General features: G+C 35.1%; 6 protein-coding genes across 7 annotated transcripts in view; 3 read left to right on the forward strand and 3 right to left on the reverse strand.

The window, feature by feature from the left end:
* Positions 1-6,743, forward strand: part of LOC108735881 (serine/threonine-protein kinase BRSK2) — a 17,098-nt gene extending 10,355 nt beyond the window's left edge. Inside the window, exons 3-16 of the mRNA XM_025975181.1 lie at positions 70-164; positions 522-607; positions 781-921; positions 991-1,141; positions 2,392-2,607; positions 2,669-2,868; positions 2,927-3,148; positions 3,200-3,336; positions 3,554-3,766; positions 3,851-3,991; positions 4,170-4,336; positions 4,403-4,592; positions 4,654-4,817; positions 5,284-6,743. Coding sequence (XP_025830966.1) covers positions 70-164; positions 522-607; positions 781-921; positions 991-1,141; positions 2,392-2,607; positions 2,669-2,868; positions 2,927-3,148; positions 3,200-3,336; positions 3,554-3,766; positions 3,851-3,991; positions 4,170-4,336; positions 4,403-4,592; positions 4,654-4,817; positions 5,284-5,514 — 2,354 coding nt within the window. The 3' untranslated portion in view covers positions 5,515-6,743. The remainder of the gene's footprint in view (positions 1-69; positions 165-521; positions 608-780; positions 922-990; positions 1,142-2,391; positions 2,608-2,668; positions 2,869-2,926; positions 3,149-3,199; positions 3,337-3,553; positions 3,767-3,850; positions 3,992-4,169; positions 4,337-4,402; positions 4,593-4,653; positions 4,818-5,283) is intronic.
* Positions 6,744-8,329: 1,586 nt separating this feature from the next.
* Positions 8,330-10,415, forward strand: LOC108735882 (vitellogenin receptor-like). Its single transcript, XM_018468094.2, has 5 exons — positions 8,330-8,972; positions 9,204-9,352; positions 9,410-9,734; positions 9,793-9,915; positions 9,977-10,415. Exons 1-5 carry the CDS (start codon positions 8,687-8,689, stop codon positions 10,114-10,116), a joined length of 1,023 nt encoding a protein of 340 aa, XP_018323596.1. The 5' UTR covers positions 8,330-8,686; the 3' UTR covers positions 10,117-10,415.
* A 177-nt stretch (positions 10,416-10,592) lies between these two features.
* Positions 10,593-16,774, reverse strand: LOC108735864 (codanin-1). Its single transcript, XM_018468071.1, has 14 exons — positions 16,511-16,774; positions 16,387-16,452; positions 15,842-16,330; positions 15,691-15,785; positions 14,249-15,626; positions 13,605-13,887; positions 13,381-13,550; positions 12,159-12,719; positions 11,900-12,103; positions 11,600-11,828; positions 11,404-11,543; positions 11,182-11,344; positions 10,858-11,120; positions 10,593-10,789 (listed from the first exon to the last, which is right to left on the reverse strand). Exons 3-14 carry the CDS (start codon positions 15,920-15,922, stop codon positions 10,661-10,663), a joined length of 3,696 nt encoding a protein of 1,231 aa, XP_018323573.1. The 5' UTR covers positions 15,923-16,330; positions 16,387-16,452; positions 16,511-16,774; the 3' UTR covers positions 10,593-10,660.
* A 67-nt stretch (positions 16,775-16,841) lies between these two features.
* On the reverse strand, positions 16,842-17,974 carry LOC108735865 (elongator complex protein 5). Its single transcript, XM_018468072.1, has 4 exons — positions 17,888-17,974; positions 17,522-17,836; positions 17,097-17,454; positions 16,842-17,033 (listed from the first exon to the last, which is right to left on the reverse strand). Exons 1-4 carry the CDS (start codon positions 17,940-17,942, stop codon positions 16,928-16,930), a joined length of 834 nt encoding a protein of 277 aa, XP_018323574.1. The 5' UTR covers positions 17,943-17,974; the 3' UTR covers positions 16,842-16,927.
* Positions 17,975-18,119: 145 nt separating this feature from the next.
* Positions 18,120-24,681, forward strand: LOC108735798 (vacuolar protein sorting-associated protein 41 homolog). 2 transcript variants are annotated; one of them, XM_025975175.1, is made up of 16 exons: positions 18,120-18,211; positions 18,264-18,419; positions 18,481-18,763; positions 18,819-19,023; positions 19,077-19,231; positions 19,287-19,611; positions 19,702-19,914; positions 19,989-20,085; positions 20,163-20,341; positions 20,671-20,857; positions 20,937-21,123; positions 21,185-21,325; positions 21,381-21,517; positions 21,585-21,729; positions 21,907-22,058; positions 24,441-24,681. In XM_025975175.1, the coding sequence occupies exons 1-15, from the start codon at positions 18,173-18,175 to the stop codon at positions 22,026-22,028; spliced, it is 2,571 nt and encodes an 856-aa protein (XP_025830960.1). In that variant the 5' UTR covers positions 18,120-18,172; the 3' UTR covers positions 22,029-22,058; positions 24,441-24,681. The 2 variants fall into 2 exon arrangements, with proteins under 2 accessions (XP_025830960.1, XP_025830961.1); XM_025975176.1 differs by lacking the exon at positions 24,441-24,681 and adding an exon at positions 22,139-22,449.
* On the reverse strand, positions 22,033-25,034 carry LOC112904636 (ciliogenesis-associated TTC17-interacting protein-like). Its single transcript, XM_025975177.1, has 9 exons — positions 24,902-25,034; positions 24,134-24,400; positions 23,706-23,973; positions 23,389-23,647; positions 23,207-23,330; positions 22,918-23,081; positions 22,587-22,860; positions 22,457-22,531; positions 22,033-22,393 (listed from the first exon to the last, which is right to left on the reverse strand). The coding sequence occupies exons 1-9, from the start codon at positions 24,963-24,965 to the stop codon at positions 22,125-22,127; spliced, it is 1,764 nt and encodes a 587-aa protein (XP_025830962.1). The 5' UTR covers positions 24,966-25,034; the 3' UTR covers positions 22,033-22,124.
* Between the last annotated feature and the right edge of the window lie 8 nt (positions 25,035-25,042).

Below are 25,042 nucleotides of genomic sequence, written 5' to 3' on the forward strand. Positions count from 1 at the left end.
TAATACGGAAAAGGTGATATACAATATATTCCTTCAAACAAAAACAAAAGAATGTTTCTTATTTTTAAGGGCTCGTCAAGTTGGGGACCCATTGTGTTAGTGGTAAAAAAGTAGCTATAAAAATAATTAATCGAGAAAAACTAAGTGAAAGTGTTTTAATGAAGGTAATTTTATGCTGGATGTACAAGACCATTTTTTTTTTTGTTTGAAAATACTTTTTTCTTTACTAGAAGATACTTTTTCATTTGAATGTGTACACGCTGTAAATACGTATCTGTAATTTCCCTGTAAATTTTTTATGAAAGCTCCAGTTCCATGTAAATGACATGACCTCTGTCCTAGTTAACATTTTTTCACCACCACAGCATGAAATTAATTTGCAATTCTAGCGCGTGTGGTACATCATTCCAAATGATTTACATAACATTTTGTTTTTACCTGAAAATTGTTAGATATAGTTATTGTTTTAGCATCATATGGAAGTGCTTTTTAAAGTGATTCTAATTTGTCTTTGTTTTTAGGTCGAACGAGAAATTGCAATAATGAAATTAATCGATCATCCTCACGTGTTAGGATTATCGGATGTTTACGAAAACAAAAAGTATTTGTAAGTTTGAATAACAAAATACAATCGTTTTTGTTTTTGTCTACGATTTATTTTATTTTATCGTCTTTTATTTGTATGTTTTGTTTTTTTCTTATTTAGTTAATAATCGCACATTTTTATTGTTTTGTTTATTGTTTTTGACGATTTATTTATAAAAAATCGGTATTCTGCAGATATTTAGTATTGGAGCACGTGTCTGGGGGTGAGTTATTTGACTACTTGGTAAAAAAGGGACGTCTCACCCCTAAAGAAGCTCGTAGATTTTTTAGACAAATTATTTCGGCTTTGGATTTTTGTCATAGCCATTCGATATGGTAAGTTCTCATAATACAAGGTGCAGTTAAAAAATATGCGCACAAACGTCTAACTACATGTATTTTTAGTCATAGAGATCTAAAACCTGAAAATCTTCTTTTGGATGAAAAAAACAACATTAAAATTGCCGATTTCGGAATGGCATCGTTGCAACCGATGGGTTCAATGCTCGAAACGAGTTGTGGGTCACCCCATTACGCTTGCCCTGAAGTTATAAGGGTAAGAACTGTTATTTATCAAAGAAGTCTAATAATTTACTGATGGTGGTTTTAACTTATATTCACCCGGCATATATTTTTGTCAAGTGTTTATTTATGTGACCCTACGCGCCTTCATTTGAAATGTCATGACTCGTAAATAAGTTTGTATTTAAGTTCGAAACAGTCATCAAACTTTAACTCGAGTTTTGAGGGGGATTTGGCGAGATGGTTTCGCGAACAAAGTTTATCGATATAAAAGGCATTTTTTACATCCATTAATGATCTTTACGAAACATATAACACGGGTAACGCGACATTTGACCCACTTTTATGAGTTTTGGAACAAGACAGCTGAGCTTCGAAATCACTTTAATTTATAAGCCCTAGCTGAAATGTAAACGACGATAATAAAAAGCAATTAATATTTTGTTGAGTAGATAATCAACAATTGCTTGAAAACCAAAAACTTCGGACGGTAAACAAACAAACCAAGAGAGCGGAGTGCCCCTCCTCCCTCAATTTGTACGGGCGGAGTAGGTTTTTTGTTATGGGCGGTAATCAATAAAACAAAAGAACAGCGCGCTTCTCCTCCCCCAAAGGTTTATGGGCGGAGTAGGTTTTTGTTTTGGGCGGTAACCATTAAAACAAAAGAACAACACGTCTCTCCTCCCCAAAGTTGTACGGGCGGAATAGGTTTTTTGTTTTGGGCGGTAACCATTAAAACAAAACAACAGCGCGCTTCTCCTCCCCAAAGTTGTACGGCCGGAATAGTTTTTTTTTGTTTTAGGCGGTAACCATTAAAACAAAAGAACAGCGCGCTTCTCCTCCCCCAAAGTTGTATGGGCGGAGTAGGTTTTTGTTTTGGGGGGTAACCATTAACACGAAAGAACAGCGCGCTTCTCCTCCCCCAAAGTTGTATGGGCGGAGTAGGTTTTTGTTTTTTTGGGCTGTAACCATTAAAACGAAAGAACATCGCGCTTCTCCTCCCTCAAAGTTGTATGGGCGGAGTAGGTTTTTTGTTTTGGGCGGTAACCATTAAAACAAAAGAACAACGCGCTTCTCCTCCCCCAAAGTTTTATGGGCGGAGTAGGTTTTTTGTTATTGGCGGTAACCAAACAAGACAAAAGAACAGGCGTCTCTCCTCCCTCATCGAAAAATTGTTCACGTCTTGACAAAGTTGGAGGAATCCCATTGTATTCTATCCTTATTCTTAAGATACTTTGTTTCGTTCCAATTGTGGGAATCGTTTTTTTTTTCTTGATTGATAAGGGTGAAAAATATGATGGTAGAAGAGCCGACGTATGGAGCTGTGGTGTAATTCTGTACGCCCTCTTGGTGGGCGCTCTGCCCTTTGACGACGACAATTTACGACAGCTGTTAGAAAAAGTTAAAAGAGGAGTGTTTCACATACCCCACTTCGTACCTCCCGATTGTCAGAGCTTATTGCGAGGCATGATTGAGGTTAATCCCGAAAAAAGACTTACAGTAAGTCCCTCGAAAACGTTCAGAAAACGTTCGACAGTCTTTTAATGTAATTTTTTTTAAGTTAACTGAAATAAATAAACACCCATGGGTAACGGCGGGAGGAAAGGGCGAGTTGGAGTTGGAGTTACCGATGATGGAGGTGGTGCAAACTCACGTGCTGCCCTCCATTGAGGCGGTAGACCCGGACGTTTTACAAGCAATTTGTAGTTTAGGTTGTTTTAAAGAGAAAGAGAAGTTAATTCAGCATTTACTAAGTCCAAGGTGAGACTGGAAGAAGTTTGGGAACGCAAGGAGTGCAACTGTGTTTTCTGTTTTGCAGTCATAATACGGAAAAGGTGATATACTTCCTCCTTCTGGAAAGAAAACGAAGGCGTCCAGCTTACGAAGATGAGACTGATTCTGTTTTAAGAATAAGAAGTACGGAAGCGTCAGATCCTCCAAGGAAGAGGATCGACACTTGCAGGGTGAACGGTTCGAATCCGTTGCAGTTCGGCCAGATAAGCGAGGGTTCGCCCATCACCCCTCGGAGATCACATTTTAAGTAAGTGATTGAAAAATTACGCAAAAATTACTTCTCACGTTGTGTCTTTAGCGGCAGACACCATAGTCGGAGAAGTCCTTCCACCGGAAGCACCCACAGCAGTCTCAGCGTCCATTCACCTACGCGGTCCTCGGGGTCATCCAGTCCCATACCATTCAATAATTCACCGCCGACTTCCAACACACATGGTATGAACGAATGAGCACGACATAGACCAAAACCACAATCGTCTTAATCGTGCAGATTATGAATTTTGTGATGATTTTGGGGTCGCATTTTTGCCAAAATCATGACTATCTCTATCTTGCAGATTAAGTCTAGGTCTAGGTCTTGTTAGTGCTCTTTATGCTACGCTCTTTGGGAGGGGGGGGGGCAAATACAAAACTTTTGTTATTTATTGTACAGCGATAATGTCAACATCAATAAGTCCGAGACCGACTGCTCACCATCCTCATCGTACTTCTCACATCTCCGCGAACACTTCGGTCACGATCACACCCCCTCTTTCGACTCCTACCCATCAGCGAGCCAACAGTCAGGGGGGCAACACCAACAGCGGGCCGCCTCTACTCTCAACCCTTACTTCACCAGAAAGCGACACCACAAGTTTACTTTCAGGTACCAGACGCCATAGACAAAACGTTAACGTAGTAGTAGTGTAGACGTGGCGGCCCTGGAACATTTGTAACCTTGAATTTGCAGGTACAGGCATTCTTGCGCCGGTTACCCCACCTGGATCACCCCATTCCACAACTCAAGCGAGCCATCATTGGCGATCTAGACTCAATACCATTAAAAATAGCTTCCTGGGCTCTCCTAGGTTCCACAGGCGGAAACTGCAAAGTATGTCTCCTATTTCTTAATCTAAATGCTTCTGTTCTCCGCCATTTGTTTTCCGTTCGCATACGTTCGTATGTTTTAATTATAAATCGTTAGGTGCATGTTGTATGCATCGTCGGGTTTATGAACCACTAGTTGCCGGGTTTTTAGATTTAATAAAATTTTACTGCAACGCTTGTAGCGTCATCCGAAGAAGTCCATCTGACGCCGGAATCGTCGCCCGAGTTGACGAAAAAGTCGTGGTTTGGTAGCCTGATGACGACCGAAAAGGACGAAACTTTCACTATATTAGTGAAAGGAAAACCGTTATCAACCGTCAAAGCCGATTTGATCCACGCGTTTCTTTCGGTAAGACGCGACCACCGCATATCCCTAGTAACGATTCCACACAATTTTTTTCTTCGTCCTCTGCAGATAGCGGAACTGAGTCACTCTGTGTCCAGTCCGATGTCCTTCAGGGTCGAATATAAGAGAGGCACGACAGGTCCGGCCATGTTCCAAAGACAGGTCCGGTTTCAGGTCGACATTTCGTCGATTACGAAACAACAAAGCTGTGATAACACCAAAGAACAGCTATTTGCCATTACGTTCACTTTGTTATCAGGTAAATTGATGATAGGGGGGACGATTATTAGACCCCTCGTTACGGTTTTTCGTTTTTGAAGGTAATATAAGAAGATTTAGACGCGTTTGTGAGCATATCCAAGCCCAAGTGTGCACCAGGAGACCGCCTCCGAGTCCAAGAGCACAGAGGAAGTTCACCACTGATCTCAGCGAGAGTTCAAGTTGTGGATCAGACTCCAGTGAATTGTTTCCTAACAATCGGCAGGTTTGTGATACTTTTTCTTTTGTTTTTATGCTTAGGGAGGTGTTTTAGTTGTGAAGGTTTCCACTATAAAATGTCCGAGGGACCTTTTGTTTGTGGGGGATTCTCTCAAATATGTTTTTATGTTATGGGAGTTTCCTAAGGTCTTTTTTTGTGTTGTAGAGGTCCCTCAAGGAGGTTTTTGTGTTATGGGGTTCCCCTAGGGTTGTTTTTGTATTATGGGGTTTTCTTAGTGAAGTTTTTTGAGTTGACATTTTTTTTTGAGTTGTGAGTTGTGTTATGAGGGTTCCCGTGTTGGGAATACTCTTACGGAGAATCTTGTGTTGTGGGGTTCTTTTAGGGAGGTCTTTGTGTTGTAAGAGTTCGTTGTTTTTGGGGTTGCTTCCCTTAGAGATGTTTTTGTGTTGTGGGGTTTCTGTTAGCGAGGTTTATGAGTTGTGGGGGTTATTTAGAAGATGTCTGTTTGCAGTTGAATATGCTCCAACTGGAGGGTAGTGATTTAGAAAGTGAATGTAGCATTTTCGACGTGAGGACAGCTACGAGGGATTCCCAGAGGAGAGCGTCCACCAATAACAATACGGAAGCGGCTGATCAAACGTCGTCCTCAAATACTAAAACTGTCCGGTCCAATTCCGAAAATACTGATAACAATTGCGAAAAAACTTGTATAACCACGATGTCCGGCAGTTCGATTGCGTAACTGATAACCGGATAACTAGATTTTTATTCCAAGAACATGGCCACTTAACTGAAAATCCAATTGATTAAAAAAAAAATATCGAAAGTCTTGTAATAATACGTAATATTTCAGAGTATCGATTGGTGAACGGTTTCCTTCATTTGTTTTCTTATTGTTTGGGAAAGTGGCCATGATCGGCCATCTTGTTTCTAGTGTGGTATTGTTTTTCTTTGTTTTTCTCGACGAATTATTAATTATTAGGAATTTAAGGTGCTTGTGTGCAAAAACTAAGTTGCCCGTTCGTTTGTTTTGCGGAGTTGAGTGTTATACGCCATTATTTAAAAAAAAAAAGAATATAATCAAAAAAACTAAATAAATAAATTCGTCTGTTGATCGTGACAGCCGAAGTAAGTGACAATCGTAGGGGGCCGTTTGACTTTTGTTTTTATTTATTCGTTTGTTTCATGTTTAAAGGGTGGGGGTAATATCTAATAACAATAATAATAATAATTGTTTACTTACTTTAGTTGTCACTTGGTAGAATATTTCGTTTATTAGCGCATTATTCGACGATAATATTGTTTCGCAAGGAAGTTACATACGTACTAGTCCATAATAAAATTATACGTCCCACTACAATATAAGCTTGTACATTTACTTTTTGATCGAACTCGGTATGCTGGATATACAGATAACGTAGATCATTCGTTCATTTTTCGTCGCATGCTTCGTTTAAAACATAAACGCCAATAAAATAAAATAAAGCCTGCTAAAAGAAGTACAAAATGTTCGGTTGTATATTTTGTTTTTACTTGTAAGTGAATTAAACAATTGAATTTCAAAACATCGGAGATGACGAACAAGTGCTGATTCTTTTGTCAAATGGACAATAAAAAAATATTAATTTTTTTTATTGAAAAAAATGTCCACAAAATAAGTCTTCCTTTAGTATTGCCCTTCAACCTTTACGAAAAATTGGTATCTATTTTAATGTCTCCGTAATCTTTGGCCCAAAAACAATTACTATGCAGTATTATACTAAATAAAAAAATATTTTTGACTTAATACTCAATGGTAAGTAAAATAAAACACTAAACAAAATATGGCATAAGTGAGTACTACGTATTTTTTTTTTGCATTTCATATGTCAGGTGCTTGTATCATACATACATTTACAATATTTTTGCTTTCGTTTGACGATATTGTTTATTTGATTATTGCTAAAAATTTATACATATCACGACGTCACAAAATATTTAAAATATATCATATTTACCTACCATTGTTAGCTTCATCTGTATTGCCTAATAAAATAACAGTAATACTTAATATAACAAAAAGAAAAAAGAGAAGAAATATTAATTAATTAATTAACGAACAGTTTTGTTTCCTTGGTCCAATTAAATAGTAAATACGAAAAAATATTAAACATTAAACTGAAATTAACATTCTATGGTCTACATATTACCCCAAAGTAATGGGGAAAAATTGTTGTTGCTGTTACGTCCTCGTCGGGAATCGAATTCTACCACTAAGTTATGAGAGGTTACAGCAGCTTAGCGGTAGAGTAGTAGTACGTAAAACCAGAGAGTTTGGGTTCGATTCCCGGCGAGAGTATGACAGCAGCAACAATTTTTTTCTATTAATTTGGGGCAATATTTAGAGTATAGACAGTCAATTTCAGTTTAATATTAAATATTAACCTCTTCAAGAACGTTTTCGTATAAATATATTAAAAAGTATTGGTTAGCTCAAATGAGTATTTACTGATAGCTAAAAATGTATTTTTGCATAAAGTCAGTCACATTATAAGGACAAAAGATAACAATAATCTTCTTCAGCCTGTTATATCTTCTAATTATTATAATTGTTAGCCGCAATATAATTTATTATTACAATAAATAAGTAAAAGTATTTCACTGTTAATATTTGTCGCAGAAGAATTAACTAACTGTAAATCTAACAAGTTTCGTCTATGAAGCAATGCCTTTTTGTTTATCGTTTTCCGTTGTTACTTGAAACAAAAGAATAACAACAACGTTCTCGTTTTTTTTTTTATAATAAATATAAGTAAACAATTGATTATCATTGCGGCTAACTATGACGTGACGCATGTACTTATTTTAAACTTAGGGAAGTATTTTGAATGTAAATAAATGCTTTAAATTATTAATATTGTAAAATATATATCTGTTAAACGCCTTTTTATTAACGCAATTGATAAAACACTATCATACGAAGACACGGAAAGACCGAGAAGACTTGATCTGTTTTTCCCCTGTTTCTGGACGGAAATTTATTTGTATTGTAATTTTTTGACTTTTGTTATCCATTATTGGCCTTCTATGTCTTCGTACTTTTCGCTGCACTATTTGTAAATGTTAGTGTTATTAATTATTTGATAATAACAAATTTTTAGCCTGTGTAAGTGGTGTAAATAAATATTGTGATAATAAATAATTTGCACGAATTAACCAAAAATATACTAACATTTACCTACCTTTTGTAATTACAGCAAAACTTGTTGAACGTACCCCGTATATAGAATTATTTCATATTTTTTGGTACCACTAGAAAATTCTACGTATTATTTATTGTATTTTTATTATCAACCCTTGCAGAAACATTTAATTTCCATTTTCTTCGGTTTGACTCATCCAAAACAAATCAGAAGGGCGTCTACAGGGTTAATTATTTTTTTCTGGCAAATAGGTATTGAATTACAGCCATTTTCAGCAGATGTTTTCCTATACTTACATATAAGACTTCACACGATTTAATTAGTCATCGTCATCTACTTAAATTTCTACTGATTTACTAATTTTTTTAACATTAGCGTTAAAATAATAACTATTTACAGCGATTTCTATTAAAATTCTATCAGTCTTTTGGGGTAAGTACATTTTCAATGTCAATATCGCACTTTTCGTGTTAGTTACTGCTAATCAAAAAATGTAAGTTTTTCGTGTGGTTGTCAACTCGCCACTACTGTATATTGTGTAGGAAGCGTGTTGTTAATTATTGTGCTTTGTAACCCCTTGACATCGAACGCAAAGGGTTTTTTTTTCCGCGCCAGGTCCTCCGGAAACATATGGCACACGTTTTCATTTTTATATACTTCCTTCGAATTTTGTTTGTATCGAAGGCATGAAGGTGTCGTAGTTATTTTGTCTGTCACGAAGTTTTCGCGAAAATGGTTGTGAAAAGTTCCACAAACGTTCAACTCACCAAGGTTTACTATTACGATCGAAATAACCGGCACAGGAACATGGAAATTTTCACCCTGACCCGGGAAACGTTAGAAAACAAAATAAACAAAGACAAAATAATCAAAAAGAATATTTTCGGCCACAGATGGATTTTGAAAATCAACGAAGTCGAAGGAATCAAAAGACAAAGTAGTGGGAAATTAGTTGTGTACTTGCTCGTTGCATTTTCTTTGATAATTGCAGTCGTTTTTGGAATTGTCTTCTTTGTAGGTAAGAAACTCTCAGTTACAATCTATAAGTCCACGTGGACCGGCGTTTTTTGTTTGTATTCGAGAATTTCCATGGAAAATTAAAAATTTCCACGCTTTTTGAATCCAAACAAAAACAAAAAAATTGAATTGATTTAATAAACCGACCGCTATAAATAACTTCGTGCTATTGTTCCTGGTACTACCACCCCAACCCTTAGAAATACATTTAATCACGTAAGACTAATTTTAGATGCCAAATATTTCAAAATATTTCACCCCAACGAAGTGCCAAATTTAAAAAATAACAGAACACGTTTAGAAAATAACACAAAAAAACTTAGTACGGGAGCTGTCCAAAAAGTTCCTGAATATAACAACCGCAAAGAAAACAAAACGAAGGTAAACAAATAACTATCAAAAGATTTTGTTATATTTTCTTGATTGTCTTTTTTTCAGATTGAAATAACAACTGAAAGTCCCTTGCAAAAGATTTGTGGTGCATGTAAATCGAACGAAATTTGTTTGAACACATCACGCACCCCTGTTTGTGTCAAAATAGTAAACAAAAACGACCCTACGGGGTGCGGAGGTCATTGTAAAATTAATTCGGAGTACTGTAAAGTTTTAGACGCGAAAGCGCGCTTGGTTCAATGTTTGCCCGATAAATTGGGCTTGCAATGTCCCCAAAATCAACACAATTGCGGTAATATGTGCATCAATAAAACACAAATGTGTGACGGATACATACATTGCATTGATAAGTCTGACGAGACTGATTGTGGTAAGTCTTTCGCTAAATATTTGTATACTCAGTGTTCGCAAAAAGTAATTTGTTTTAGAGTGCAATTTAAATACTCATTTTCGCTGCGGCAGTGCTACTTCCTGTTTAAAAATAAGCAAAAAATGTGACGGAAGAATTGATTGTTGGGACGCCTCTGACGAAAAGGGTTGCTATGATCAAGGTAAATTTATTCAAATTTACTTATTCGCTTCCAATTCTTTTTTTTGTGTGTTTAATTACAGATTGTTTGCCTGAAGAATATCCTTGCAGGGGTGGTTCTTGTATTCCTTTGGAAAAAATTTGCGATGGTGCATATGACTGTACCGAGCAAGATGACGAGACTATAGGGTGTTTAAAAAAATATTTGACCAAAAGAAATTAAACATCTGCATGACTGATGTTCACTTGGAATTTATTAGGTTCTTCCACAAAAATTAGAAAACAAACGAGTGTTGTTGCATTTTCTATTTCATCTACTGTACAATAAATTAGTAAATTTTCGAGTGAGTGAGTGGTTCGTTCGTGTCTGAATTTTAAAATGAAAAAATATATTTTTTTTAAAATATTTGTACTTTGAATTTCCTGAGGAGGGAGGCGTATGCCCTTATGTTACCTTGAGAAGAGGATTTAGTTTTCAAAAGGTTTTTTTTTATGTTACATTTTAGTTTATGTCTGCTGTAAGTACCCAAATACATATAATTTTGTTACTTCTCAATTGTTTAAAGAGGAATAGTCTTTTTTTTTCATGTGTTACATTTTCATTTGTTCTAGCAAACGTTTTTCTTTTATTTCGAGAAAGAAATGAAACAACTGAAATTTAGTAAAATATTTATTTCAATAAATTGAAACAACGTTAAAAGTTACAAATAAACGCATGTAAAACTAAAATAGATATAAAATTGTAAACAGCTAATCTTAAGAACAGATTACAAGTCTGAGCAATATTCTGATAAAAAATTAATTAAAAATGCAAATTTATCTTCAGTGCATTCCCCCCATTCGCTACAAGTATCGATGACGTCCTGGTAAAACCGCGAAAGGGTTTTTAGCGTTGCCTAAACAACCCCAAAAAAAATATTTACATTAAAAATCGAAAATCAAAATAAAAAATTTATTTATTTACCTCGTCCCACGAATTTTTATACAGTGCCACAACTTGGGCTTCGAATTGTTCCAGAGACATGAGATGTTCCTTTAAAATTAAACTTAAAAAAACAGCCAGACATTTCCACGAACTCTGACCCTCGGGGGACTGGGCCAAGAGCATTACGTTCCGCGGGCAAATTAAATTTTCGAACAAATCGTCGGAATTGTCAATATTTTTGAAAAACGGTAACACGACTTCGGTTATAAAAATTTTATCCGTCAGCTTAGGCACGTGCGTTACTAAAATGTTATAAAACTTTCAGCCAAAACAGTAATTATATATGAAACAAAAAGGACTTACCCAAATTTAATACCAAATCCACTGTCATTTGGTTGACTGCATGATAACTGAACTTGCTGACGTCTTCCCGTTGACGAAACGTCGTAGAAATCGTCCCGAATAAATCCCTAATGGCAGAAGGGGTCACAATTTGGGGTTTGTCCATCAAACCCCAAATAAAACCCTTCAAGAATATGATATTAGGTAAACACTTAATTTCGCAAAGAAACAAAAGATATCTACCCTTATCTGGTCTAACAGGGTGGCAGGTCCTAACGCGTTATCATTATGACTTTCACACGGTAAAAAGTCCAATCTGGTGCCCTTTTCACATTTGCCCCTTATGCCCTTAACAACCGATTCGTAATCTTTCGAAAAGGTGCCTGAAAATTTGTAAAAATTTTTTACATCACACTTACGTAATATATTGACGACGTACTTGCCGTGATGTGGGTCTTAACCCATTCCGAAACCTTTTCTTTGCACATTCTACAAGAAATAACTCCGCAAACTTTTCTTGTTTGTGGTAAAGCGTCAAAAGAAAGCAACAAATCGCAACAAACAGGTACTCGATCTGATATTTGTTTATCGACAGTATTTTCAATCAGTTCTTCTAATTCGCTAACTTTTTTAACGGAAAATTCGTTTATTTTTGTCCTAACAACTGCCTGGAATTTTAAAAATGTTAAATTTATTTCACGATGCCCCCCCGCCCCCCATTCCCAAAAGAATACGTTACATTTAATTCATTTTCTGAGACATTGTCGTTAACAAATTTTAATAAAATATCTTTGAGGTCCTCCTGGGCCTTCCTCTTAAACTCTGGCACAATTTCGTAACAAATTTGTTTAACGCAGGCGGAAGCAACACGTTCACTAACAAATTCAACTGTTTTTCTAACAGAAGCCGGTTGACCATTAAAAAACGCTTCTTCCAATTGGTACTGAAATACCACCACACCTTTAAATATATTTTTTTTATATTACACTTTTACTTACTTGTACTTTTTTCTTCATTAACTCACTAGAAGAGGACACTGCAGTCACGGGAGTTATATGTTTGACCCTACTGTTCGAATTTAAGGCATTACTGCTACTGGACAATATTTTTTTTATTTCGTCGAGATAGGGACAACAAATATGTAAAATATTTTGATCAACAACATCTAAACTATCGAAAGAATCGACCGCAGTGTTTAAAAAAATTGAGCTCTGGGCTGCTTTTGATGCAGCACCGTTTTTAAAACACCATTCGTAATATAAACTTTCCGGGAAATGGGGCAGGTCGAACAACCATCCCAAACACAATTTAATTAAAATGACACTGAATAAATTAAAATTTGCATTTGAAAATAAATATGTTTTCGAAACCGTTTCGTCAAGAGAGAAACTTTTGTGAATATAGAATAAAATTTCGTAGACCTCTAAAAATCTAGGAAGCCTTAATTCAACATAATCTAACATTGAAATGTATTTCGTCACCCACGGTACCGTTATCACTAAAGTTTTATTTTTTATTGAATTTTCTAATATACTTTTCAAATTCAAACTAGGCCGGATCTGTAAGTAAAACATTCTAAATAAGTTTATCTGTTCTCTAACAATGGCAAAGACGAAATAAATTTAAAAATCAAAAAAGTCAGTACGGGCCTGTGCATTTAACTCTCCAGTGACGTAGCAACAGGGTAGTGTTACGGTTAAATTAAACTCATTAAATTTATTTAATTAAATCGTTTTTTAGATCATGTGTCGTACTTGACCGTTATATTTATTCGGCAAAAAAAAAAAGAATTTATTGTTTTGTTGGGAAAGTGAAAACAAGTGACTCGCAGTTCGCTGCAGATATTGCAGCACCATGCAATCCATTAACAAAAGCGTCAAATATAAAAAATGTAAAGCAAATGTTTATTAAAGTAGGTAAAGTGAATGGCAATTTTTTATTTTTAGGTTGTCAAAAAGTTCGTATGTTTCTATATCGAAAAACACAAGAAGACAAGAAAATTCCGGTACGCTGTTAATTAAATTCTATAACTCTGATACAAGTAATAGTTAAGCGGAAATCTTTTTCTATTTATTGTATATGTATGGTTACGAAATACAACTTCGAAACGGATGGTACGCCACTGGAAGGAATTGTAGAAAATTCAGTACCGGACTCAAGTTTTCGGTACGAATATTTACACTTATTATAGGTAATTATATATTTTATCATTATTCCTACCTGACTTCGGATTTCTATTTGACATTTTAAAACTTTTGCAGGTAATATGTTACCAGGGGCGTCGTTTTTGTACGGAAAAGACTGCAAGAAGCCCAAAAACTTTGCCAAAATCCTCAACGACTTTAAGCACACTATAAACGACTTTTTTGCGGAAGAATTTGAGTAAGTTTCTAAAAGAATACTAATACAAATATATTTAAAAAAAAATAGGCAACAAAATTTACCCGTTTTATCGTTGGCTATTTCGTAGTCGTCAAATTTAAAATCGTTAAGTTCTATTATATCGGAAATGAATTGATCTTTGAGATGGGAATAGAAAGTATAATTGCTGGCAACTATCAGGAATTCTTTATAAAATTCCTGATGGTCAGTGAACGTCGGAGTAGTATTTATTCCATTGCTGAATTGTTTTGTTGTTATTCTGCTTTTTAGTAAAGAAAACTTTTCCGAAGTCATCCCAGAAAGGGAGGACAAGGTCGAAAAATCGTTTTCGTTACTTTCGACTTCCTGAAAGTAATCTATTTCATTTTTTGAATCACCCCGTATATACCATGAGGCATTATAACAGAGAGCGGGCGTCTTTTGCGGATATAACGGCCGTACTTAGGCCGACGATAGCGGCACCGCCCCCCAGTGGGCAGTACAGCCTTCCATAGGGGTGGTTATGGATCTAGGGGCAAATAGGGGGCTCTGGGGTGTCCCAGGGGGGCGCTAATGGCGTACCTATCTATCATATTTTTTTCATGGCAATTGAAAGTGTGTGTTTACACAAACAGTAGTAAATAGTCCTAAGTATACCCCTGATAATGACGTAATCTGCGAATTACACCCGCTCTTTAGACATTTACGTACTGATATCAATTATTACCTTCCCGTTTTTCACACAATTTTTTAAAAGTTGCGCTTTGAACAGTCTGCAGAAGTGCATGAAATTTGTAGGATCTGGATGCATGTTAAAAATATATTTAATTTTACTTCCGAGCGCAACACCAAAATTCCAATTTGGTAACAAGTGATTCGTTTCCCAAATACGTAATATTTCGTAGAAAACGTCCCTTTGCTTCCTGAACGCGTGAAAAGAAAGATTCGAGGCGAAATTTTCTCTGTTGTCCGTGTCCGATATGAAGCAGACATTGAGGTCTGCATCAGCCTTCAGTACTTCTATCGGTTTTTCGACTTTCGATTCGTAAATCGTTTCTATCTGTTTATGAGTCGAATGAGAAAAGTTTTTCAAGTTTTTATTGTCCAATAGTAATTTTAACGAGGGTCTGTCTAATATATAAAAAAGGAATATGTTATTTTCAAGCACTTTTGCAGAAAAGTACACTCTGTTGTGGGGATTGCAAAATATGATCTCTGGTTTGTCGAAATTTTCTTTCATGGGGTGATTTTCCGAATGCTCTTGCTGCTTTTGAAGGAGTAATGTAATCAAGAAACACAATTCCGCAGTTATGTTTAACACATAATTGCGCTGCAATAAAAAACTATAGATCGATGCGATTTTGTCTAATTGTTTCTTGAACGTTACGTTGCTAATTTCAGCGACGATTTCAGGTTTTTCCCCGCACTGTAACGGTTGGATCTTTTTTACCGGTAATTTTTGAAAATGATCGTTCGAATTTGTGCGCGAAAGTATTTTTATTCTTTCCTCTAACAAAACGTTCCTTTGTTCGATGATGTTTTCTACTTGTACTTCCGCAGAATTCGATTTAAAATTAAAACAATTTCCTGTTTGTTCAATTTCGCTAAGTTTTTTACTTAAACACGTAGGATTTATTCTGCGCGACTTAACATTTTGATCTTTATGATCATCGCCACATTCGGTGTCGCTTAATTTCTTTTGGGAACGTTTTTTATTTAAAATTTTAGGCTTGACTAAAAAATCCCCTAAACATATGTTCGATACTTTATCACACGACTTGGGTGATTGTAATGGTCTTTTGACTTTAGGGGACGCAAAACCGTTTGAGTAACTGTGAAGGGGTGAAATTGGATTCGAAATGTTTAATATATGACAACTGATTTCCTCCAACCGATAAGGACTTTCGGTGGCTTTTATGGGGGTCTTTTTTAAGTCTGTAGGGGTAGATTTTAAAAACTGTTTTGGTGATTTTAAAACGTTCTGAGGTTCAGGAAGCAATTGGGGCCAGTTTTTAGTGTCCTCGTCAAATGATTTTGAAATTATTCTCTCTTTTTGCTTTGGTGTGCTGCATTTTAAAGGGGTATCTTCACTATTTTTTTCTTCACTATAATGAAGCATTTAGAATCCAGTAACACTTTTTACAATTAAATATGTATAAGAGCACTTACCTTACAGACTTTTCGTGGATAAAATTTAAAAAATAAGATATAAAATCTTCTGGAGAAGTGTTGAAACTATCTGTACGTAAACTAGTAATTTTGCCCTGTAAAAAATGATAATATAATTTGTTGACTGCATATAACTGTGAAAAGAACTTACATCATCATGTAGAATCCAATTTTGAAGGTTTTCTAAGCTTATTTCATTATTTAAAACTTTATTAATTAAAATTTGAGCCATTTTACTTTTAGGTTAGGACGTTTAAACTACTGGCTGTTGTCATTCTATTGGAACTACTTCCTTGTGCGTCATTTGAACTCCAACATGGTAGATAATTTAACCCACACTATTGGCGCCAAATTTTAAACGAGCGCAACTTTCTAAGTTTACATGGCAAAGTTTTATTTCGTTTTACTTCTACATAACAAAACGTTCAAATAGGTGTTCATAGGAAATGTTAGCATATTTTCGTCCACTTTGTTCTAATTTTTCGATATCATCATCGGTTAAGCTCTTTAAAATAGCGAGTCTTTTTAATAATCTGTTTTGTAAAATTACTTTTCTAGCAACATGAATAAATCTGTTAAGAATTATATATCTTCTAAACCAGGGGTCAGTGCTACATTGTTCTACATCACGAGTGATGACCTAAAATGCATGTGAAGCTTTTATATTTTTTTTTATATATTTTTATCTGTTATTACTTCATGAATTTTTCTTAAACTTCGTTTTCTGATAAGTGCTCCATTTGAAAGATCTTTATCTTCTTCCTAGTATTTGATAATTGTTGCTTTTAGTTGATTTTCTATACTTTTTATAAGGACTTACATTAGTAATTTCATCAATCTCAATTTTTTTTTGCATAAAATCGTCAAGTGTGTCAGTGACTCTTGGTTTAGAACTGTTTAAAACTTTTCTGTTTTCCAATAGATACTGCTTTGCACAGTCCAAAAATTGATTGTTTTTTTTGCAATACATTTCGTACTCTTCATCTCGATATTTTTCAGAATAATTAAGAAAATCGTAAACATCATGTTTCACCTGGGGCTTAGCTATAATCGTTTTTTGAATTTGATCTTGAGTTAAAGGTTGAAACTTTTTATCGCAAGACATTTTCAAAAAGGATGACAAGAAATAAATAAGCAATTACAACAAAATGTCAATACTGTCATATAAAAAGGATATTTATTATTTATTACTTAATACAGGCTAAAACAAATAATATGGGAACTGAATAACAAAAAATTATATGTTAAGATCATCATCTGGATCTTCTTCATCCCAATCATCAACCTCGTCAAATTTGTATGTTATCTTACCCCCAGATTCTTCTTTATCGGGGGTAACTTCCCTAATTAAAAAATATACAAAATAGTTGAAAAGAGTCAGTCAAAGAATAATAAATTTAACTTACTTAGGTAAAAATGGTAACACCACTTTATCCCTAGATTCCCTCTCTTTATCATCAAGAGATAATCTAAAGGTTGTTAGTGTATCTGATAACATTTGGTTGATACTTTGCTGTACTAACACATCAGGATTAACAGTTTTAATAGTGGCACTAAATAATTGACCCTCATTAAAATAATACTCATCTTTTAGTCTTGTAATTTTACCACTTGGCTTCTTGTAAATGCAGGACACCCTTTTTTTGGTTTTATTAAATTGGGGCTCTCTTATCATACAAAAGGTGGACAGATGTTCAAAAAAGGGCAAAATATCAACACTTTCGACCAGGTCTGTGTGCAATATAGTGGCAACTTGTATGATATCTGTAAATATTATTATTTAAAAACCATTTATAATTAAATCAGCCATTTCTTCCCCTGTATTACTTACTTGGTCTCTCTTTTAAATATCTAATTAATTTATAACATTGAGAAACACCGTACTGAAAAATCATATGGGCTAAAGAATCAATCACTACAACAGTTTTGGTACTAATTCCCTCGACAATGTCGTTTATATTAGGGTTCTGTTGGGAAAACCACCCTTGGAAATCACTAGTAAAATCATATGTTTTAACCCTTGGATTTGAATGTTTCTGCTTTTCAAAATTCCCACTAAATATAAAATGATGAACCTCCGTATGTTGCTCTGTGTGTAGGTGAATAAGATAATTTAAAACATCTGTGCCCCCTTCTTTTAGACTGTCTAGAATCAAGAGTTATATTAATTGCCTCTTCTGTATTTAACAGTATTTACCTTCAATTAAAATGAACTTTGATGGTGGATTACTGTGCAGAATTGTCTTTAACATGGTTTTCAAGGGTTTAATACGTAATAAAAGGACATCAAATAACACAAAAAGTTCAAATTATTCCACCCTTGACGTTTAAAATTTTGAGGTTATGGTTATAAGACAAGTAACGTCAAGTTGACAGCTAATAGTGCGGTTATCATTTTATATTAATTTATTTATTATCTTATTCAAAACAGCTTAGACAGGATCAAATTCGAAAATGATAAGTGCCACAGTAATAACCTGGAATGGATACAAAAATTAATGGTCAGGATGCAAACCCAAATGTAAGTTTGTTGCCCCTATTGTTTGCATGACTCACAGAGAATAAACTTTTAGATGGATTTCAAAAACTTCACTTCAGAATATACAAACAGCGATACAGAGAGCTTGGAAGAGGAAATTGAACCCAAATTAAAGTATTGTAGGCTTTCAAATGATTTGCAAAGTATACTACCTCAGGATGCTGCCAGTTGTATAGCAGTGCATCCTAAGGTATTGTTTTCATGTTTGTAACACTGCTGTTGGCCCCCCTTTAATGTGCATGTGGTTTTAGTTCATCTGTTTGGGATCACATTGGGGTGTTATCCATATTTTAGACCACCAAGGAGACAAGATCGAAGGCAAAGGAGTTAGAGCTCATTCAGTGGCTGTTAACCAGATATCTATTGATTCAAATGGCGACTTTATAGCCACATGTTCAGATGATGGAAAAGTTTTTATTCATAGTTTATATTCAGATGATGGCAACTATACCATGAACATGGACAGGCCCATTAAAACAGTAGCTTTAGATCCGAATTATAACAAACCTGGCTCAAACAGACGTTTTGTAACAGGCAAAGTTTAATTTTTATCCCCAGTTATTTTTTTCTTAATCTACAACAATTTTAGGGAGTGATAAATTAACTCTACATGAGAGAACATGGCCCTTTCTGGGTAGATTGAAATCTACATTGCTCTGTGAGAGTGAGGGAGCGGTACGCAGCTTGTGTTGGGGGGAGAATTTTATTGCTTTCTCAAGTGACATTGGAGTTAGGGTTTATGACATAAATGCCAGATGTTCATTAGGGCTAATAAAATGGGAAAGGCCAATGGGGTAACTGTTGCACTCCTGTTTTGAGTCTTCATGGTAAAAGTTTTCTTTTGTAGAATGGCAATAGAGAAATTTAAGTGCAATTTGAGGTGGGCAGACTCCAGGACACTCCTAATTGGCTGGGTCGACACAGTGAGAGTCTGTGTTATTAGGAAAAGGAGTAATATAGAACTTGCAAACAGGGACTTGCCAGAGTATTTAGTTGATCCTGGTAGGATCCTGATACAAACAAAAATAAAAATGCAGTAAACAACTTGCAATTTCAGTATCAACTTTCAAGACTGAATTTTACATAAGTGGCATAGCCCCTTTGGATCATCAGCTAGTGCTGCTAGGCTTCTCCAAAGAGCTTGATCAAAACCAAAAGTCTCTTAGGCCTCAATTGTACATAGTTGAGTACAGAGACAACGACTACATCGATATTTGTACAGACAGTTTGTCTTTAAGGGGCTACCAAGAGTACAAAGTAAATGATTATCATGTAGACGTGTTAATAGACGAGAACAGGTTTTTTATTGTAGCTCCGAGGGATGTGGTTGTTGCCAGTCCATACGATTTGGACGACAGAATACAGTGGCTCATTCAGCACAAGTAAGGTTTCGCCCCCCCCCCCACAAATTTGAATCGTTTTAATATACATAGCATTTTTATTTTTATTATGTGAGTTTTTATTAATTTAAGTAAGTTTGAAGAAGCCTTGGATTCAATTAGTCGAAATAATGGAAAAGAAGCTAAAAATTTTACCATTGAATCCGTGGGCATAGCCTATCTCGACCACTTGTTGAATAAAAAACAGTTCGATGCTGCAGGCAGGCTGTGTCTGAAGATATTTGGAAATAAAAAGAAACTTTGGGGAGAGCAGATTTTCAAATTTGCGAAACTTACTCAACTCAGGCATGTAAACGATCGCTATAAATTTTAATGTGTCTCTTGTGTTCCTACTCTTTCGAATTTAATTGTAATTGCAGGTCTGTTAGTCCCTACATTCCACGAACTTTAGAATCTAAGTTAGATCCCCATATTTATGAAATGGTCCTGTACGAATATTTACAAATGGATGCAAAAGTACGTTTAGTTAAGTTAAACTTACGCTTACACTGCCTAGGTGTTTATGTTAATAATTTAGTTATTAAAATTTTCAGGGCTTTCTGAATTTGGTGAAGGAATGGAACCCCCAGCTCTATAATACTTACGCTGTAATAAACGCCGTTTTGGAACGTCTTCTAGTTAGCGATTACGAAAAAGAAATTTATTTAGAGGCGCTTGCAATGCTGTACAGTTACGAGCGAAAATACGACAAAAGTTTATCAATGTACCTCAAGTAAATAAACTATTCTTTTTTATTTAATGAGACAAATCAATTATCCTTCTCATTATAATTATCATATTATTTTTTTTCAGATTAAAGAACNCAACGTCCGGTATATTTTACAAACGTCAATCTTTTTGTCATTTACTATTCCCACTTCCGGCCCTGTACATTTCTAAAATAAATAAATAAATCAGTTTCAATGAATTGTATGTACAGTTACGAGCGAAAATACGACAAAAGTTTATCAATGTACCTCAAGTAAATAAACTATTCTTTTTTATTTAATGAGACAAATCAATTATCCTTCTCATTATAATTATCATATTATTTTTTTTCAGATTAAAGAACGTGGACGTATTTAATTTAATTAAAAAGCATAATTTGTATAATGTAATACATGATATGATAATAGAATTAATGGATCTGAATCCCGAAATAACGATTGAGTTACTCTTGCAACAGAAACATGTACCATCCGAGGTTGTCGTAGAAAAACTAAAAAATCATGAATTGTACTTGTACAGGGTGAGCAAAAATATTACGTATAACATCTTACTACTTGGTGTATGTGGAACTTAGGAGTAAAACTCTCATTTTTTATTAGTATTTAGACGCCCTGGACAAGAAAGAGAAGAAATACCAATATCATGGTATGTTGGTGCGTTTGTATGCTATTTTTGAAAGGTCAAAATTGCTCCCCTTCTTAAAAAGATCGGACCATTACCCTATTCAAGAGGCACTGGATATTTGCCAGAAAGAAAAATATTACCCCGAAATGGTTTATCTTCTAGGTATCACTATAGTAGAACAACAAAAGAAAATAAAGGTTTATCGTATTCTTGTTTTATGTAGACAGAATAGGAGACACCAAAGAAGCCTTACAGCTAATTATAGAAGAATTAAAAGACATAGAGAAGGCCTTCGAATTCTGCAAAGAACATAACGACTATGATCTCTGGAATGATTTGATTACTCACGCCCTTAAGAAACCAGGCAAATAATTAATTAATCTTAACATTATTTTGCTTATTTATTTCATTTATTGCAGAGTACATCACATATTTACTGCAGCACATAGGAACCTATCAGAACCCAATAGTTTTGGTGGAACAAATTGAAGATGGTAAAGAAATACCAGGGCTTAAAAAATCCTTGGTTAAAATGCTTAAAGATTACAGCTTGCAGGTGGATGTTTTATAATAATTGTAATTTGCAAGAATGATAAATAGTTACTGGGACCTTTTTCTTTCAGGCTTCCGTAGAAGAGAGTTTTAAAAAGATTTTGCTATCTGATTATTTTAATTTACACGAGAAATTGGTAAATTTGCAGCAGAGGGGTATTCCTGTCACAGATGAAGTGTTTTGTGGGGCATGTCATCGAAAAATAATTACTCGAGGTAAAAAGGATTTAGTGTTAATAATATAGGCAAAAACAATAATTGGGTTAATAAGAGTTAAAACGACTAGGAAATGTTAAAAGAAAGTAATAGAATGGGAGATAAAGTTAGGAGGCTTGAAAGGGTGGTAAATGTTGCTAAAGAACGAGGAAATTTTAATTTTGTTTGATTTTTCAGATTTGTCAGGAAATAATAACGTAATAGTTTTTAACTGTAAACATGGTTTCCACGAACTTTGTATACCGGACTCTGTGGACTTTACCAGTTGTACTATTTGCTATCCAACCAAAATGAAATAACAGCTAATTGAAAATGTTTTCATTTTTAATGTAAGTAACACTTCAAATTTGTATCATACATGTTGAAATCTTCACTATAATGGTAATTTTTAGTATTTATTGATTTTCAGATGGATTTTCACCCGTTTCTGTTTCGGTTTGTGGTTCTGGTTCCTGTTTAGGTGCTTCCTGTTCCTCTTTAGGTGCTTCCTGTTCCTCTTTAGGTGCTTCCTGTTGTTGTTGTTCTTCTTCTTCCTTTGATTCAGGAGGTACTTCATCCATTCCTTCTTCTTGTATTTCTGGTTGTTTATTATCCTCGACTTTCTCTTCTTCTTCCTCCTCAAAACATTCGCATATCTCCTCACAAATGCAAGAAGCTGCGGATTCTTCTCAAAAACAAGTTTATGTATTTTTATAACATTTTTACAAATAGATTTATTATTGCTTACCTGGCGTTTCTTCATCGCATAAGCAAACACCTTCGCAAATACACGAGTCTGATAAGCTTATCAGATACTGGATGGCTACAAACAAGAAAAGTTTGTCAAGTGTATTTTATTTTTATTGTCGTTTCGGTACCTTGCACGTGAGCGTCTTTTTCCTCTTCCTCTTCCGGCAACATGCTAATGGTACTTTCTACCGATTCCTCATATCTAACGCTTTCTTCTTCGGATTCTCCAAAGTATTCTTCCCTGGGGATAACAACAGGAGCGTACTGCTTGAAATAATCAACTGTAAAATCGATAACTTCGGTTGGTTTCATGATTAAAATTCTACTCAAGTAATCGCTCAGTATATTTTTGAGCTCTTGGTGATCTTTCAGGTATTGGATAAGCTTCAAATGGCGTTGTTCCTAAAGGATTAATAACGTCAGAACTGTAGGGTATCATGGGGTGCCTTTTTTTGGTACCTTTCTGTCGAGATATCGCGAAAAAAGTTCCATGTCGTTCTCCCAAACGTGTTTCAAATAAATTCTTTCGAGTTTGCCAGGCTTTTGCTTTCTTTTGATTTGGGCGAATGGGTTTACCTGTAAGATGTAGTCACATTCTTCCCATTCCTGTTTGATAATTTGGCCTAAAAGGTCATAGGAGAATAAGCATAGTAAATGCAGGTGTCCGAAAGATAACTCATTCATATTTTTGGGGTATTTAAATGAAACAGCCTACAATTTTCTATTTCATTTATCACCCTGTACATGCCATTTAATGATATAACAGTGATACTGTTATGAGTCAGTCCACATTCTTCTATCAACGTCCGGTATATTTTACAAACGTCAATCTTTTTGTCATTTACTATTCCCACTTCCGGCCCTGTACATTTCTAAAATAAATAAATAAATCAGTTTCAATGAATTGTATTGTAGGTGTGTAGTTCGTACGTAAATATTCCTACACATGGTTCCATTAATGTACATGGAGGACAGTTCAAATTCACCTATATACCGGGTGATTGCGAGGTATCTCATCAGCACGTAGTTTGCACCCTCCGAAACGAAGTTCTTTGTTACACGAAAACTGTAAAATTTCTTCTCTACAGAATCGTCTACAGTACTGTGGGTTTTGACGTAGTATTTTCCCTTTTGTAAAGCTACGAATAACATTTTTTCTTTTACTGTCCCGTCCTTTTCGACCAGAAACCTGTAAAACGTTTCGTCATATTTGTCTCCTTTGTAATGTCTCATGCTGACATTCTTACTCGGTACGTTTCTCTTCTAAAGTGTGAAAATTTTTGTCGACCCATGAAGTGAGAAGGGACCCTGCATTCATATCGTTTACATAAAACTGGGACGACTGGTGAATAAGAAATTTGCACTGAGTTCTTTGCATGCTATTCCCTATTCCCAATTCGTACTCCAGCAGTCTGAGTTGGGACGGTGTCGGTTCGATTTTCACCGATTCTTGACTGGGATCGTCACTCTTCGAATTGGGACACTTTTTACTTCTATGGGACTTATATGTAGAGGCTAGCAACATTTAAGATTATAATATCAAAAATCCTTAAGTTCCTTTTCGAACTATGAAAGTAATTATCTAATTATTCAACATGGCGTAGCAATTTATCCAGTATGGCGGAATTACGGAATGTGTAAATGATTTCTTCGGTTTTTGTTTTTTATGTGTTACCTGATTTATTTTCCTCGCAAGTTTTGCAAGTTTCTGTCCAATTTCCAGTATCTTTGGTGTTCCCCACTTCGTGTTTCCACGTTAAGGCTTCTATGAGTTCTTGTTCGAAAGCGGGGTCCCTCCGAACTAAGGGCCCTCTGCCTTTGGCTTTTTGCACGTCGATACATATACCCCCTACGGGGGTTGGAACGGGGGATTCAGACATATTGGCGAAAGTACTCACGAGTAACGTTTCACGAAATGTCATCTGATCGTACAATTGTTCGTCTGAAAAATTGTTTCTATTTATTAAATTTTTTCTTTTCAGATTATGCTCAAATTAGTTGCCTGCTGTTAATGTACATATAACCAAATGTATTTATATTACTACTTGCGATTAATTAATGTTTAACAACACTACATGACATGGGGCAGAAAGTTTAGAGGTCATTGAATTAAAAAATTGTAAGAGATTCTTTTTATATTTAAACATTTATAATTTGTACCATTGCCAGCTAAAGCATCGCTATACCTAGTTATATTCTATATAAAAGAGTTATTGATCACTATTTATTTTTTAATTTTGCTAGTGTTTTATTACCTCTTTTTACTTTTTAATTAAGTACGTAATATATTTTATTATTGTTACGACATTTACGTTGTTATGTATTTTTTATAATAAATGTGAATTATTTTGAACAAACGTTTATTAAAAACATACTCGGGAATGTACCGAAGAGTATTACTCTCTGTATTACAATACAGATGGCGCTTGTCATTTTTACTTACCAATAAAAAATTCGGGGACAATGTTACTAAAATCGAACAGAAGATATTGATTGTGGGCCCTCATTGCTGCTTCGAAAGCATCAATAAGTTTGGCCCTGTTATCTATCTTCTGCAGAATTTCACTCAGGACGCTTCTGGCCC

This window comes from Agrilus planipennis, unplaced genomic scaffold (assembly GCF_000699045.2).
Source record: "Agrilus planipennis isolate EAB-ADULT unplaced genomic scaffold, Apla_2.0 scaffold69, whole genome shotgun sequence".
Classification (NCBI taxonomy): domain Eukaryota; kingdom Metazoa; phylum Arthropoda; class Insecta; order Coleoptera; family Buprestidae; genus Agrilus; species Agrilus planipennis.

Coding starts and splice junctions, on each gene's coding strand:
- LOC108735882 (XM_018468094.2), top strand. CDS start 8,687: ATGGTTGTGAAAAGTTCCACAAACGTTCAACTCACCAAGGTTTACTAT. Junction 9,353..9,409: donor GCAAAGAAAACAAAACGAAG/GTAAACAAATAA, acceptor TCTTTTTTTCAG/ATTGAAATAACAACTGAAAG. Junction 9,735..9,792: donor GTCTGACGAGACTGATTGTG/GTAAGTCTTTCG, acceptor AATTTGTTTTAG/AGTGCAATTTAAATACTCAT.
- LOC108735864 (XM_018468071.1), bottom strand. CDS start 15,922: ATGGCTCAAATTTTAATTAATAAAGTTTTAAATAATGAAATAAGCTTA. Junction 13,888..14,248: donor ATTGTGTGAAAAACGGGAAG/GTAATAATTGAT, acceptor GATTACTTTCAG/GAAGTCGAAAGTAACGAAAA. Junction 10,790..10,857: donor ATAAAAATTCGTGGGACGAG/GTAAATAAATAA, acceptor GGGGTTGTTTAG/GCAACGCTAAAAACCCTTTC.
- LOC108735865 (XM_018468072.1), bottom strand. CDS start 17,942: ATGTTAAAGACAATTCTGCACAGTAATCCACCATCAAAGTTCATTTTA. Junction 17,837..17,887: donor AAAGTTCATTTTAATTGAAG/GTAAATACTGTT, acceptor TCTTGATTCTAG/ACAGTCTAAAAGAAGGGGGC. Junction 17,034..17,096: donor GTGTTACCATTTTTACCTAA/GTAAGTTAAATT, acceptor TTTTTTAATTAG/GGAAGTTACCCCCGATAAAG.
- LOC108735798 (XM_025975175.1), top strand. CDS start 18,173: ATGGATACAAAAATTAATGGTCAGGATGCAAACCCAAAT. Junction 19,024..19,076: donor AAATGGGAAAGGCCAATGGG/GTAACTGTTGCA, acceptor TTTCTTTTGTAG/AATGGCAATAGAGAAATTTA. Junction 20,342..20,670: donor AGTTTATCAATGTACCTCAA/GTAAATAAACTA, acceptor ATTTTTTTTCAG/ATTAAAGAACGTGGACGTAT.
- LOC112904636 (XM_025975177.1), bottom strand. CDS start 24,965: ATGAGGGCCCACAATCAATATCTTCTGTTCGATTTTAGTAACATTGTC. Junction 22,861..22,917: donor CGCGATATCTCGACAGAAAG/GTACCAAAAAAA, acceptor TTAATCCTTTAG/GAACAACGCCATTTGAAGCT. Junction 22,532..22,586: donor AAAAGACGCTCACGTGCAAG/GTACCGAAACGA, acceptor TCTTGTTTGTAG/CCATCCAGTATCTGATAAGC.